Below are 15,734 nucleotides of genomic sequence, written 5' to 3' on the forward strand. Positions count from 1 at the left end.
GTACGAGCACCTAGAGTGCGATCCATGTGGACAAATACTCAAAAAAATAACATCTTGTCTACCTTTTGCCCGGCTGCTGCATGCTGCGCAGAGGTTTATGATGCCCAGAATGATGCCTAGGTCTGCTTCCTGAAGAGCTACCGTTAGCTTAGAACCCAGCAACATCAAAGGACAGTTTGAACTATGCTTTCGGATGTGCACTGCCTCGCATTTATCAGGGCTGAATTCCATTTGTCATTCCATGATGCCCAGTCCTAAACTTGACTAGCTCAGTCTTCTTTCAGTCTTGACTGACCTACTTAATTTTGCCCCTTTTAAAATTTTGCCTGCTCACTACTCACCCCTTTCCCCGATGGTTAATATATTACACAATCGGTCCTAACGTACAACCTGGGGGCACATCACCATCCCCGTTAAGCTTCTACAATGTTGAAAACTAACCACTTTTTTCTTTTTTTCTTTTTTTTTGGCCTCTTCACCAATTTCGGACCCATGACAGTACTTTAACCTCATATCCCATGTCAAGCCTGCAGACAGGACCTTTGACAAAGGCATTTCGATAGTCCAAGTAAACCAGGGGTTCTCAAACTGGAGGTTGAGACCCCTCGGAAGTTGCGAGGTTATTACATGGGGGGGTCGCGAGTTGTCAGCCTCCACCCCAAACCCTGCTCTGCATCCAGCATTTATAATGGTGTTAACTATATTAAAAAATACTTTTAATTTATAAGGGGGGGGGGTCGCACTCAGAGGCTTGCTATGTGAAAGGGGTCACCAGTACAAAAGTTTGAGAACCACTGAAGTAAACTATGTCCATCTATTATTTTGCCGACATTCAGAGAATTCTAGTAGACTAGAGTGGCATGCTTTTCTGCTACAGCAGCCATGCTGGGTTGCTTCTCTCCTGTGTTTTTTATAAATTCTATTTCTATTTTTAATCACCTTTCAAACCAGTTTACCTGGTACCAAAGTAAAGCTCACTAGTCTGCAATTCCCAGGATCAAACCTAGTGCCTTCAGGGGCTACTCTCAGGTACAGTCACCGATTAAATGAGAGACTGCATCCTTTTGTTACCAGCTCAGCCACTTCATCCATTAGTTCCCTCAGAACTCATGGGTGTGCCACACAAAAGAGGATGCTGCTGTTGAGCCAGGAGAGGAGAAAAGATCCTGCTGCTCTCCAGGATGGGAACAAGAGACAGACCTGACCAGTTCAGATTTTCCAGTAGGAGAAGATAAAGCAGCAAACCTGTGTGTGCTTATTGGAACCTACCCAAGCCTATAAGATGTTTGTACTTTTACTACTAAGCTGTAACTCCAGTGCCCATTCCTGCTCTATAAGCATCCAGAAAGACTGTCCAGCCATCAGGGATGGCATGGTATTTAACAAAGTTTTTTTTACCAGGTAAAACCCCAGTTTTTAGTGCCCTGTGAAAAACTAGTTAGTCTCAGTTTAAAGCATTTTCTATTTTAAAAACTCTTCCATCAATGCACACCACATTACGCTGAGTTTTAGTTACATCTTCAAATTGTGATCACACACAGTGGTAGATCTGAGATGAATTTAGGGCTGTACAAATAAAAAGAAAAACTGCACTGGTCGTAATATCAATATATGTCATCATAAATACTGAACATCAGAATGTCTATACATTTTGGTTGGCTATTTTCTCAACAGAGTTATACATGTTAGGACTCTTATTTCAGTTTTCAATATTGTATAAACAAACGTCTAAAACATTTGATTACATGAGAGTGACAATAATGCAGAGTTGTAGGCTTGAAGCATTAAGCAATCAGAACCATGCAGTTGCCACCTACCAGTCCAGGTCCATTTGACTAGGCAGCATTCTGTAGCAGAAGACCAACTTTGAAACAGTGGACAGATTATTCAGTTTGGAACGGCTGTATCCAGTGTTTGAAAAGATTTGTTCTACGCTTGCTGAACTTGCTGGACACCAATGCAATCGTTTTCCTAGTTCCCTGGTTTAAACCGGTATTTACCAGTCCCCTGCCCTAACCTAGTTTTTCCCCGGGAAATTGCCAACCCTGCCAGTCACACTTCGAAACTCCTTCCTCGTTCACCAGAAGGCGTGCAGAGGCCTCACCTGTGGTTCCCTCGGGTATCTCCACGTGCTGCCGAGCTGCAATCCGATCCTCATCTGCTCTCTCCTCCACTAACGGGGCCGTGGCATCTGAAAAACAAAGCAGCTTTCACCCAGCCGGACCGAAACAAAACCCCTTCAGATGTCAGTGCTTTAAAAATAAAAAAGCACTGAAGGATGTATCACAGAAGGGAAACCATCCTCCGTGCTCACCAGGTTTCCTTCCTGTCGGCTGAGCCGAATGGAAGTTGATACTTGTCATGGGAAACAAAAGGGCAAGCACAGCGAATACACACGCTGTACATCACCTTCTTTGTCACACAAGCTGCATGCCTCCATGTATTACTTACCCATCCAAAAAAACAAAACAGTCTGCCTATCAGCACTGTCTTTTTCAAACATGCACAGAGCAGGATGGCGAGAATGCCTGGCTGGCACATTCAGCAATGCTGCCTGCAGAAGTGATGCTCAGAGCTCAGCTGGTGACAACCGCCCACAGTCAGGATGTTTATTATAACATACATGCATCTTTCATTAACCACCTCAGCTGCACGGTGCCCACTAACTCATCCCTGCTGGGACTTTCCTCACAAGGCAAACCTCTGGCGGCTCTTTCTCCCCCACCAAATGAGGTTTGCCTCCTTATGACAACACTGTCCTGATGCACAGGACAGCAATATCCAGTCCCAGACCAGCTCGAATTTTACGGGCCAGTCTCTTGAACCATGTAGGCTGGGAATGAGAGTTTTATCACAATGGAGTGCTGGCAGTTCTCCTTTCCAATGGAGTACAGCTTTGGCAGGTCACTAGACATCAGCATTTAAAAGTACAACAGCCCAGTTCAGAATAAAGCTGCTGTTAGTTAAAAGCTTAGAAACTAAAGAAAATTAGTATTTTCCTCTCCTTCCAAGGCTTGTGACAGATGCATGCATGGTAGCCAGGCATTACAAGCAGAGGAACAGAAATATCACCAGTTACAAATATTAGTACATCTCTAGAACATTTCTAGATTAGGTTCTCTGTAAAAAATGTGGCAACATCATACACTCAGGAGTCACACTATCCACCCGACTCGGGCATCCTGCCACAGCAGCCCATTAGGCTTTATTTCACATGTATCTATTTTATTTTACATTTCACCATTGGCGGTCATTCTGACAGACACCAAATTGTATTGCCTGGTATGTGTACAAAGGAGTAAACACACCAGTGAACTGCAGCTACTTCTGGGATGGAGGGCACCACATAGGAGGATAAGGGGAATATTCTGGCCAAGTACTTTAGTGCAAACTCTTGCCCTTCACAAGTATGCATGATGGGATTGCTAATGTCCAGGTTAAAAAACAGGGGCGCCATTTAGGGGGGCAGGGGAGGGCTCTAACGCCCCTCCCGCCCCAAGTTTCCTAGGGGAGGTCTACTCACCCTAGCCCCAGACAGAGCTCTTAACTGCAGCAGCCCGAGTGTGATACGTGATGAGTTCGGAAGCTGGGAGCAGCACAGCCTTTCGGGCAGGGAGCTTGTTTATAAACAGAGGCAGGGTGATTAAGGTAACAAAAGGCTTGTCATTAGAGTAAATTAGGGATCATTAGATGATCCTGAAAGTACTGCCACGCACTTCAGCTAAAAGATCTTCGGAAACAAAGGGTCAGAATAAAAGGTGAGAATGGAGAAAGGTAAAGCGTGGGGTCCCTCAAGGGTCTGTACTGGGGCCAGTGCTGTTCAACATATTCATAAATGATCTGGAACAAGGGGTACACAGTGGGGTGGCAAAATTTACAGATGATACAAAATTACTCAAAATAGTTCAGTCAAAAGAAAAGGATGACTTGTGGCACCTTAGAGACCAACAAATTTATTAGAGCATAAACTTTCGTGAGCTACAGCTCACTTCATCGGTATGCATCCGATGAACTGAGCGCTAGCTCCCGAAAGCTTACGTTCTAATAAATTTATTAGTCTCTAAGGTGCCACAAGTCCTCCTTTTCTTTTTATGGATACAGACTAACACGGCTGCTACTCTGAAATTTGTCATTAAGTCAAAAGCAGACTGTGAAGAGTTTCAAAGGGTCCTCACAAAACTGGGTAACACAATGGCAGATGAAGTGAGCTGTAACTCACGAAAGCTTATGCTCAAATAAATTGGTTAGTCTCTAAGGTGCCACAAGTCCTCCTTTTCTTTTTACAATGGCAGAAGAAATTCAATGTTGATAAATGCAAAGTAACGCACTTGGCAAAATATCCTCCCAACTATACGTACAAAATGATGGGATCTATATTAGCTGAACCCATCAAGAAAGATTGTGGAGTCGTTGTGGCTAGTTCTCTGAAAACATCTGCTCCATGTGCAGTGGCAATTAAAAAAGCTAACAGAATATTGGGAATCATTAGGAAAGGGATAGAAAATAAGAGAAAAATATCATATCGCCTCTATACAAATCCACGGTACGCCAACATATTGAATAGTTTGTGCAGATGTGGTCACCCCATCTCAGAAAAGATATATTGGATTTGGAAAATGTACAGAGAAGGGGAACAGAAATGATTAGGGGTATGGAACACCTTCTGTATAAGGAGAGATTAAAAAGACAGACTTTTCAGCTTGGAAAAGAGACTAAGGGGGGATATGATAGAGGTCTATAAAATCAGGAATGGTGCATAAAAATTGAATAACGAAATGTTATTTACTCCTCTCTCATAATACAAGAACTCGAGGTCACCGAATGAAATTAATAGGCAGCAGATTTAAAACAAAAAAAATTATTTCTTCAGTCACCATATGGAACTTTTTGCCAGGGAATGTTGTGAAGGCCAAAACTATAACAGGGTTCCAATAAAAACTAGGTAAGTTCATGGCGGATAGGTCTAGCAATGGCTATTAGCCAGGGTGGGCAGGGATCCAACACCATGTTCTGCATGTCCCTTGCCTCTCTTTGTCAGAAGCTGGGAGTGGGTAACAGGGCAACGTGATGATTCCCTGATCTGTTCATTCCTTCTGAAGCACCTGGCATTGGCCACTGTCGGAAGACAGGACACTGGGCTAGACGGACCTTTGGTCTGACCCAGTGTGGCCATTCTGATATTCTTATATAGAACCCAGTTGTATCTGCTCCCCGCTGTAACCCACTAGACCCTGCTCTCCTCCCAGAGCTGGGATAGAACCCAGAAGTCCTGACGGAGTCTCTCTCCACAGAGTTAGTAATAAAGTAAAAATATACATTACCATTTTAAACCTAACCAGTGTCCCTTAAGTGACTTGCCACAAAATGTCAGAACATGTTGTTATTAGAGCTGAGTGGGTCTAATATTTATTTAATTTTCTTTCTTTCATAAAGGAATTAGGTACAGGGCTCCTGTCAGCTAATTGTTAACTTATCTGCCAAAAAACTAGAGTTTTCAAGTGCCTACGTAGGCACGGAAATCACGGTTAAAGTTGCTCCCCCCATACCAAAATCTGAAATGGCACCCTCTGCAGTCAAGGTCTAGTAAAAAAATAAGTAGTAATAATCTCTATAAACTGCAGGGAACTTATGTAATGAATAATACTTTGCACTTTTGCATAGCACCTCCCATCCAAGGACCTCAAAGATCTATGCCCACCTTTTAAAGTATATGATCCCATTTTACAGATAGGAAACTAAGGCAGAGGTAGGTTAAGTGATTTGCTAAAGTCACTGGTAGAGTCAGGATTAGAAGCCAGGTCCCATGCTAATAACTCGACCAAGCAGCCTCCCATAAATAGAATTTCAAGTTGAAAGATCTCTGCAGACTTCACCACCACCATTGATACTGCAATCTTTAAATGTCTGTAGGATACTAAAGACTGTGGGCCAGATTTTTAAAGGTATTTTGGCACCAAACTCCCATTGGGAGTAGTGGAGACACATCTTGCAACCAGAAGTTCTAATATGAACACCCCCGAAATAACCCAGGTTTTGTTAGCCTGAGAGGTGATTTGGACTGAATGCCTAGACACCCAGCTGATGTGTGACAGCTTGGAACACTGCTTGGTTTCTTGTCCGATTCTTGACATTTCTGTGTAAATATCTATTGGGAACGGAGAACACTCATTGGTTTGATGTAAATCTAACTCTTCCCGGCAGGCTACAGGGTTGTTTATCAGGGAAAGGCAACCAGGAGGCTCAGACATTTTTCCTAATGATTTTTTTGGAGTCTGCATGTCTACTTTAGAATCTGTGTTGCCTTGTGAGCGGTTTAATAATGGCTTCTGAAGGCTGGCTAGTGCCCATTAACATTAATGGGGAGTTACAGACACGAGTCGGTGGAGGAAATTACCCTTTCAGGATGGGATACACTCAGCAGTCATCAATAGGCACACTGGTTTGAGAGTGCAATCCTTGAAGGAGGAAATGGAACTGGAATTGATCCTCCAGGGGTGTCTGTGTGGGCAATTCTCCTTCGTGAATATCACACTAACAAAGAGCATTTATCTGGCAGCACAGAGACACAAGACAGCCATGCCTCTTTAGGAACGCCCTTCAAAAAACGGTCTGGTGCATCTCTAAACAATGCTTAGAAACAGCACCAGCCGTTACGGTTTAAAAGCAGTATGACAAAGAGCTCCCACCTTCCATAGTTGGAGTGCTCTTAGCATCAGAGGTCTCGGAAATGGGTTCATCTGATCCATCATCAACCGGTATCTGCAGGGGATAGCCTGGAAAAAACACACATTGAGCACTCAGAACAGGTCCTTGGTTATGTCTAGCGGGCTCTTACGTTAACCTCACCCATCCCCATTTCCTTATCTGAAAAGCTGGCTGGCTGTAGCTGGCAATTATGATAAAATGTTCACAAAGTGTTAAAGTGCCAGTTACAGATTCAGTGATAGCACCAAAAAAAGCCAAAAGCAAAATCTGCTGAGCAACCAATCCAATGCAGAGCACATCTATAAACAGCAAAGCACAGTAAGAAAAAAAGTATAATCAGTAAATAAATAAATAAAATAAATCTTTCCTTGGAGACCACAGATGTCGGATTACATCAATCTGAGTGAGTCACTGTAAAGTTCACTTTGATGTTTCTAGTGCAGTATAGGCTCTCTCTCAGAGCAGATTGTTGAATGGATAGCTTATTTTCTTCTGTTATTCATGTTTTTTAAATCAGTGAAAAGAGGGAAAGCACTTGCAAGGAACTCTCCAGTGCTCCACATGGATTATTATGTTGGGCCTTGGTTCCAAGAAGTCAGCTATCAGAATATTAGAGCAAAAAGTACAAGGATGCTCTTTGCAAGGAATTCCAGCAAATAAAATAACGAGAACTGGAGAAATTGATTTACGAAGAATGATTCAAGCTAACACAAGCAAAGTCTCTTGGACTCTTTGGTGCATGAGAATTTAAACTATGGCACTGACAGAAGGTTGCTGATTTGACTGGATAAGAGGGCCAACCTTGAGGGGCCTGGAAGGGAGAACAGGCCTTGGAACATGCCAAAGGCTCTGTCCATAACAGAGGGAACCCATTTGCCTGATGCAAACTGCACCGGAGGCAGATACAAGACAGAAATATGTTGCTCCACTTTAATGGAGTACTATCAGTCCCTATGACTACACAGGTTTCTGAGCTGGATTGTTAAATATGTGGGGAAAGACATCTTGAAAATGTAGGCCTAAAATACAGGGCGCGAGGAGCTCTTTTGTAGAAAACTTCCCCACTTCTCCACATTCCCAGCTTTTCCCTCAGTTGTCCTGGCTCGCTACCCAAGAGAAGGAAGCTGTCTGCTGGCAGAACCTTTGGGGAGCATTGTGCGGCGCTATGTTATCATCATCAATTGAGCTGACTTGTGAATACAGAATGCACATGCATTCTGCTGCATCATTACAACTGCAGTCACTAGGAAAGCAACAAACACTTCCAGAGGAATTAGGGAGAATCTGTGTATTAGAGAGATGATGGGGGGCAGGGAAAAGGAGACACAGGCCAGGCAGTAGGTTGGAGGGGGTAGGACAAGGGAAAGAGATGAGCCCATCTACCTCAAGGACCAGGCAGTAGGGGAGAAGCAGGAGGGTTGGGGTCGGCAAAGCGAAGGAACAGAGACAGCAAATTAGGCTGTGAGAAAAGAAGAAAAACCCACTGGTTGTTATTGGGTATGTGCGTGCCTAGAGGGCAGGGGAAATCCTCTCTGGATCTGATTTTTGGTGAGGTCAGACATCCACTATATCTGACACGTTCTGTAGTCCATCCTTCCCTCGGTGAATGTTCATAAAAACACACAGGGAGGCACAAGTGGCTAGAGCAGAGAGGCGGAAGCCTGAGTGTCGAGGGCTATTCCTAGGTCGAGATGGGAGAGTAGGGATTAGTGGTTAGAGCAGGGGGGCTGGTATTCAGGATTGAGGATTCTCCTCCTACCATGACTCACCCTGTGACCTCCGAGGTGTGTGCCTGCCATTTGTCCTCCCTGTACGTCAATCTCGCCACATATGAGAGAGAATACTCATTTCACAGTAGGGGGAGAGGATTCATCACCTAATGTCTGTAAAGCCCTCCGAGATACACTGATAAATGACGCCATACACATGCATGCTACTAACATCAGAAATACGTGCCAATTTCCAACACATGAACAGAGAGGCCCCTGGAAACAGCACCCTACAACATCCAGACCTGCCACTAGCACTTGCTTAGGTGACGTCCCAGAACCCTGGACTTCAACGCAAGCCAAGTGCTTTATTTGTAAAATACGCCTCTCAGCTTTGCAATGTTTTCCTCTTAACATCCTCCTCTCCGGAGAGATGAAGTAGAGTATTCAGGGAATGCCCTGCTCACTACGCAATGGGGAAATTGCTCTTCCCGTCTTCACAAGACGACAACAAGAGTTACTAGTTTAAATGGCTCTGATAAAAGCTCTATTTGATCCCTTGCACACACATGGGGATTATGCCCTTTAGCCCAATGAAAGCCACTGTAAAATGGTTCTCTCGCCACAGCAGCTCAAATCAAAAGGGCAGAAAGTCATAAGTTCCACTCTCTAAATGAGGCGCCAGCTTCAGTCTAGAGACTGGAGGGGCAGGAGAGTGCAGTTTTGTCAATGAGGCGCATTAAAATATCCAAAGCTTCTACCAGGGCCAGTCTTGCCCCGAAAGGGGACCCCAGTCACTCGCTCACACACACACACACTTACATGCCAGCAGAAGCCCCCTCCCTCTTCCCCTCTGGTAAGCAGAGTAGTTTCTTTGGAGAGTGGAGGGAATAGAAGCAGAGACAGAACAAGTCTAAAACCTTCCTCCCCTTCTGTAAGGGCAAAAGTGGGGCCTGGCATCTCAGGCACCCCCTTTACTAGGCCCCACTGACCATTCAATTATAATGGCAACGATCACCACCAAGCTGCGGTTGGTGTGGGGTCTCTTGAAGGTAAAGGTGGGGCCCACTTGATGATGGGCCATGGGTTGAGGACATCATCTGGGAAGGAAAGCCAGTGAACTCATTTCACACCTCCAGAATGGGTCAGAGTTCACTTTCAGGGGCAAGGAGATTCTTGTTTTTAAACTTAAACCAGCTCGTCCATCTCTATCTGCAACAGACCAACCCAAATGCTCAGAGCGCACCCTCGGCATTCCTGCCAGCTCACTTAGAATGATCAACGCTCCATTCCTCATTGTCCCCCACCGCCCCAAATGCCACTGTCCCAATATCTAAGTTATTATCCAGAGATTCTTAAACCTTTCCAGCAACCAACGGATGAAAAGATGGCTGCCATAATGCATAAACGGGGTAGATGCGAGTTTGAGAGATTTGCCCTAGTGACTTTTTAATTTTCTGAATCCTGTAAAGGGGGAAAGGGTTCATAACCATGTTCAGAGGCGGTAAAAGGAAGCCAGTGTCACAAGAGGAGGTAGCTCATCTACACATCCATGGACATGAGTCTTAAGTATGAACAAAGAGAACTAGTACACTAGGGAGGATTTGAGGTGATACATGGAGGGATGGGAAATCTCAGTCCTGTATCTCAGTCTATTAAAGAAACCATTAATCTACCTTTAAAAAAACAAAATCAATCTCCCCGGTCCCTTCTATAGCGGACGTGGGAAAAGCCTGTTTCACCTCCTTTTAATTCCTCAGCAGCTTTTACCTTTTTCTATGCGCAGCTAGATTCTACAGCCTTTTACAGATTTCACACGCTCTGCAGACTCAAGTGTTTTTTCTTCTACTGAAACTTACCTCTGAATGGGAAAGAGAACTCAAGGCAGATGGGGATGATGATGATCAAGTCTGGCCTCTGGCGTAACAGGTGATAGGATCTCACGCAGTGATTCCGTCACCAAGCCCAAACCCCAAACTTCGGTTTTAGCTATAAAGTATCTGAATGTATCTTATGTTTATCTCCCAGAAGACAAAGAAGCTCATTTACTGCACGATGATGTCTCGGCACCTAAGTAATTCACAAAACAGTCCCCTTTTCCTAGACTTTGGACTAACCTTTCATTGAACCATATACATTCCCAGGCGTAAACGCTATGGGCAACCTCACCCCAGTCTCCTTGTACTGAGCTCTCCCACCTGTGTCATCCTCATTCTCCTGGAGAGAAAACAGCTACCTGTGGGGGAAGGTCCTCCCCTTCTCCCATGACTACCCCCATCTGGTAAGGCTCACCTGACGGGATCTGCTTAGCTTGGCTCATCGAATGGTCTTCCATCATATTGAAATCCTGACGTGGCTCAGCCATCCTGTTGCAAAAGTTATCTAAAGGGGAAAAAATTTAACATTATTACACAAAACCTCATGCAATGCACCTTCCCCTGCACTCAAATTACTGTACTATCTCCTATTGCTCTGTGGTGCTCATCAGCCTAATTCCAGGAACACAATCTTTTCTTTTTTGGGGAGGGAAGGAAATCAGATGGCTATTATTAACTAGCTGCCTTTTAAGCTACGGCAACAAGCTATTTAATTCTTTCAAGGGAGACTTGAAAAGCACACTATCATGATCATAGACAGGTTACAGCTCAAGGTATGTGCTGAAGAAAGTGGTCCCCCTGACTGATTGATATAAATTATGTCTGATAAAGATTTGACTACTAGACCCTCCTTCCAATGCAGATCCCTATCGAGCTCTTCTAAACCTACTATCAGAAGCAAATTTTGTCCACAGCCTTTACATTTACCAGAACAGCAAGAAAAAAAGCAAAAAGCATTAAGATGGTGCCTAGATTCTGAAATGGCTGACATCAACTGGGGAATGCTCTTTAAAAAAAACCCCACAGTTGTATCAAGTTATAGGCACAGAGATCAAAGCAACTGCAATCCCAATGGAGAGCAATAACTGCATTCGTGGAAAGCAGCTGAAAAGGAAAAGATTTTGTGAAAACATTCAATAGACAAGTATATGTTTTTTGTGACCAATGTTTAGAGCTAATCATTTTTGCACAAGATGTAGGAGACAAAATACCAAGCCTGTGTCATCAATTTCATGCAGAGGACACAGGCAACTTCATACCCAATGCACCACGGAAGTTACAAAAGCAATTTAATAACTTCCAAGGGAAAGGACCGATCATGGCGCATTATTTGGTCTATCAGTTTGCACAAGTCTATGTCTGGGACACTGGGACTCTGTGGTGTAACACAGACTAATTCTGCAGCAAACTGCTTGATGGATTGGAAGTCTGTGGCAGAACTGAGCTCAAATGACTTAGCCGCAAGATCATTCTGGCTCTTCCTCCAGTCTCCAGCCTCTGACATTACACACCTTCTAATTTCTACAGTGAATGAGACAAGAGGACTACAGACCACCGCCTCATTCAATACACAACCCGGATTCATTCACGGAGCACAGTTCACCCTGTACGCCGAAGGAGGCAGGGATTCTGTGGAAAAAACAGTATGTATGTATATAAATTAAAGACTGTATCATAATGCATACACAGAAGGGGGCCACATCAAAGTTTTACAGGCATGCTTGATTCTGGCATTTCCTAACTTTTGAGTGCTTGAATTTGCAGCCTTAATGTTATTTCCTAGGGTTTTGTTTGTTTTTTAAAGAAAGGAAAACACATTCTACTACGTGTAACTGAGGAAACAGCGACCTTTGCAGACAGTTCGGAGACACAGTTCACAAATGCTTGCTCCTTAGATCTACAAAAAGAACAGGAGGACTTGTGGCATCTTAGAGACTAACAAATTTATTTGAGCATAAGCTTTCGTGAGCTACAGCTCACTTCATCGGATGCATTCAGTGGAAAATACAGTGGGGAGATTTATATACACAGAGAACATGAAACAATGGGTATTACCATACACACTGTAATGATAATGGTCAGGTAAGGTAAGCTATTACCAGCAGGAGAGCGGGGATACACATTGTCCCCAAATGTGAAATAGTTATGGGTGACGACAAAGTCACGAACTTCAGCCACTCGGAAACAACTCTGACATCATAATCAAAAAGGCTGACAAAGGAGGTGCTGTCATCATCATGAATAGGTCAGAATATGAACAAGAGGCTGCTAGGCAGCTCTCCAACACCACTTTCTACAAGCCATTACCCTCTGATCCCACTGAGGGTTACCAAAAGAAACTACAGCATTTGCTCAAGAAACTCCCTGAAAAAGCACAAGAACAAATCCGCACAGACACACCCCTGGAACCCTGACCTGGGGTATTCTATCTGCTACCCAAGATCCATAAACCTGGAAATCCTGGGCGCCCTATCATCTCAGGCATTGGCACCCTGACAGCAGGATTGTCTGGCTACGTAGACTCCCTCCTCAGGCCCTAGGCTACCAGCACTCCCAGCTATCCTCAAGACACCACTGACTTCCTGAGGAAATGACAATCCATCGGTGATCTTCCTGAAAACACCATCCTAGCCACTAGGGATGTAGAAGAACTCTACACCAACATTCCACATAAAGATGGACTACAAGCCGTCAGGAACAGTATCCCCGATAATGCCACAGCTAACCTGGAGTTGTTTCTGAATGGCTGAACTTTGACTTTGTCCTCACCAATAACTATTTCACATTTGGGGACAATGTATACCTTCAAATCAGCGGCACTGCTATGGGTACCCCCATGGCCCCACAGTATGCCAACATTTTTAAGGCTGACTTAGAACAACGCTTCCTCAGTGCTCATCCCCTGATATCCCTACTCGCACTACATTGATGACATCTTCATCATCTGGACCCATGGAAAAGAAGCTCTTGAGGAATTCCACCATGATTTCAACAATTTCCATCCCACCATCAACCTCAGCCTGGACCAGTCCACACAAGAGATCCACTTCCTGGACACTACAGTGCTAATAAGCGATAGTCTCAAACACCACCCTATACCGGAAACCTACTGACCGCTATGCCTACCCACATGCCTCCAGCTTTCATTCAGACCACACCACACGATCCATTGTCTGCAGCCAAGCTCTACGATACAACCGCATTTGCTCCAACCCCTCAGACAGAGACAAACACCTACAAGATCTCTATCAAGCATTCTTACAACTATAATACCCACCTGCTGAAGTGAAGAAACTGACAGAGCCAGAAGAGTACCCAGAAGTTATCTACTACAGGACAGGCCCAACAAAGAAAATAACAGAACGCCACTAGCTGTCACCTTCAGCCCCCAACTAAAACCTTTCCAATGCATCATCAAGGATCTGCAACCTATCCTGAAGGACGACCCATCACTCTCACAGATCTTGGGAGACAGGCCAGTCCTTGCCTACAGACAGCCCCCCAACCTGAAGCAAACACTCACCAGCAACTACACACCACACAACAGAACCACTAACCCAGGAACCTATCCTTGCAACAAAGCCCATTGCCAACTGTGTCCACATATCTATTCAGGGGACACCATCATAGGGCCTAATCACATCAGCCACACTATCAGAGGCTCGTTCACCTGCACATCTACCAATGTGATATATGCCATCATGTGCCAGCAATGCCCCTCTGCCATGTACATTGGCCAAACTGGACAGTCTCTACGTAAAACAATAAATGGACACAAATTAGACGACAAGAATTATAACATTCAAAAACCAGTCGAAGAACACTTCAACCTCTTTGGTCACTCGATTACAGACCTAAAAGCGGCAATTCTTCAACAAAAAAACTCCAAAAACAGACTCCAGCGAGAGACTGCTGAATTGGAATTAATTTGCAAACTGGATACAATTAACTTAGGCTTGAATAAAGACTGTGAGTGGATGGGTCATTACACAAAGTAAAACTATTTCCCCATGTTTATTCCCCCCCTCCCTCCCGCTGTTCCTCAGACGTTCTTGTCAACTGCTGGAAATGGCCCACCTTGATTATCACTACAAAAGCCCCGCCCCCGCCGGTAATAGCTCACCTTACCTGATTACTCTCTTTACAGTGTGTATGGTAACACCCATTGTTTCATGTTCTCTGTGTATATAAATCTCCCCACTGTATTTTCCACTGAATGCATCCGATGAAGTGAGCTGTAGCTCCCGAAAGCTTATGCTCAAATAAATGTGTTAGTCTCTAAGGTGCCACAAGTCCTCCTTTTCTTTTTGCAGACACAGACTAACACGGCTGCTATTCTGAAACCTGTCCTTAGATCTAGAGCATTATAGAATGCAGAGTTCTTTTTCATTTGATTTCACACATTTTGCATAGTTAACAAAAAGCTTCCTCGACCCTCCTGTATTTTTGCTGTTTGACATAATTTGAAGCATTCTGGCCTATGACACAAATTAAAAAATAAAATAACCTCTCTACAAGTCCTGAACTCTTCTCAGAGCTGGATGACCTGAATCGGTGCTGAAGCGTCTGCCAACAATCAAAAAAGGAAGGGGTGCTTTACCTGGCTTACTACCAAGTTATTTCTGCGACGGTGATCTGAACAGTACATTTGCCAATTAAGCTAATTTGTGTCCCTAAATGACCCAGAAAAGAGCAGACTCAGTAGAGCAAATCCAGGTGTGAAAGAATTAAAATGATTTTAACACACAAAAAGAGAGAGCAGAAAAGCATTTTCCACCCAGACACAACATTGTTGCAAGGACCACTGTCTTCACGAATGTGTGCTGCACAGGATAAATGGCCTGCCATTCTGTGAGTAATCAGCTGGAACAACGTACAAGTGATTTAAAAAAAAAAAAAAAGATTTAAGGTGGTAACAAAGCACTTGTATGAATGTAGGTTACACTGGAATCTTTCTGCTCTGCGTTTGCTGAGCACCTAAGCGCCATGAAGCCCCAGTCTATGGCTCCTAAATGCTCCCACAATACAAATAAATATTAACAAACATTCCTAGTTGTGTAGCTGTTTTGTAGCTAGGAATGGTCTAGTGGTCTATGCATAGGATTGGGAAGCAGGAATTCCCAAGTATTTGTTGTGGGCCTTCCAGTGAGAAGAAAGGAAATCTTCAGGCAAGTCAAAGTAAAATCATCTTTTTCTTCTCAAGAAAAGTCCAGATTCCTTACAGTCCCAGAGAGCTCCCTCTCCAAAGTACTTAGGGATAAGGAAGCAGGAGGGAAACTAAGTGTACCTCCTCAAGAAGCAGTGTGTGAGATACTACAGCCAAAAATAAGGTGCAAAGGAAAACAAGTATCCCGTTTAATTTATGGTATACGGGTGCTGACAAAATTTTCCAGTTCTGCTAAGCAGAGACCATGAGTCTGCTAACAACTCTCCACTAAAAGTG

The 15,734-nt window shown here is 44.0% G+C and overlaps 1 protein-coding gene across 33 annotated transcripts in view; it reads right to left on the minus strand.

Moving 5' to 3' along the window:
• Positions 1–15,734, minus strand: part of MAPT (microtubule associated protein tau) — a 100,983-nt gene that overhangs the window by 39,584 nt on the left and 45,665 nt on the right. For 32 of the 33 annotated variants that reach the window (XR_006287665.1, XR_006287664.1, XM_043536812.1 and 29 more), the window contains exons 2-4: positions 10,707–10,796; positions 6,687–6,773; positions 2,105–2,191 (exon numbers count right to left, since the gene is read on the minus strand). Coding sequence is in view for 31 of the 33 variants with exons in the window: in XM_043536812.1 (XP_043392747.1) it covers positions 2,105–2,191; positions 6,687–6,773; positions 10,707–10,796 (264 nt within the window). In the remaining 2 variants the exon portion in view is untranslated. Of the gene's footprint in view, positions 1–2,104; positions 2,192–6,686; positions 6,774–10,706; positions 10,797–11,802; positions 11,932–15,734 lie in introns of those variants that run through there. The other variant, XM_037887131.2, reaches the window with a different exon arrangement.

This window comes from Chelonia mydas, chromosome 27 (assembly GCF_015237465.2).
Source record: "Chelonia mydas isolate rCheMyd1 chromosome 27, rCheMyd1.pri.v2, whole genome shotgun sequence".
Taxonomy (NCBI): domain Eukaryota; kingdom Metazoa; phylum Chordata; order Testudines; family Cheloniidae; genus Chelonia; species Chelonia mydas.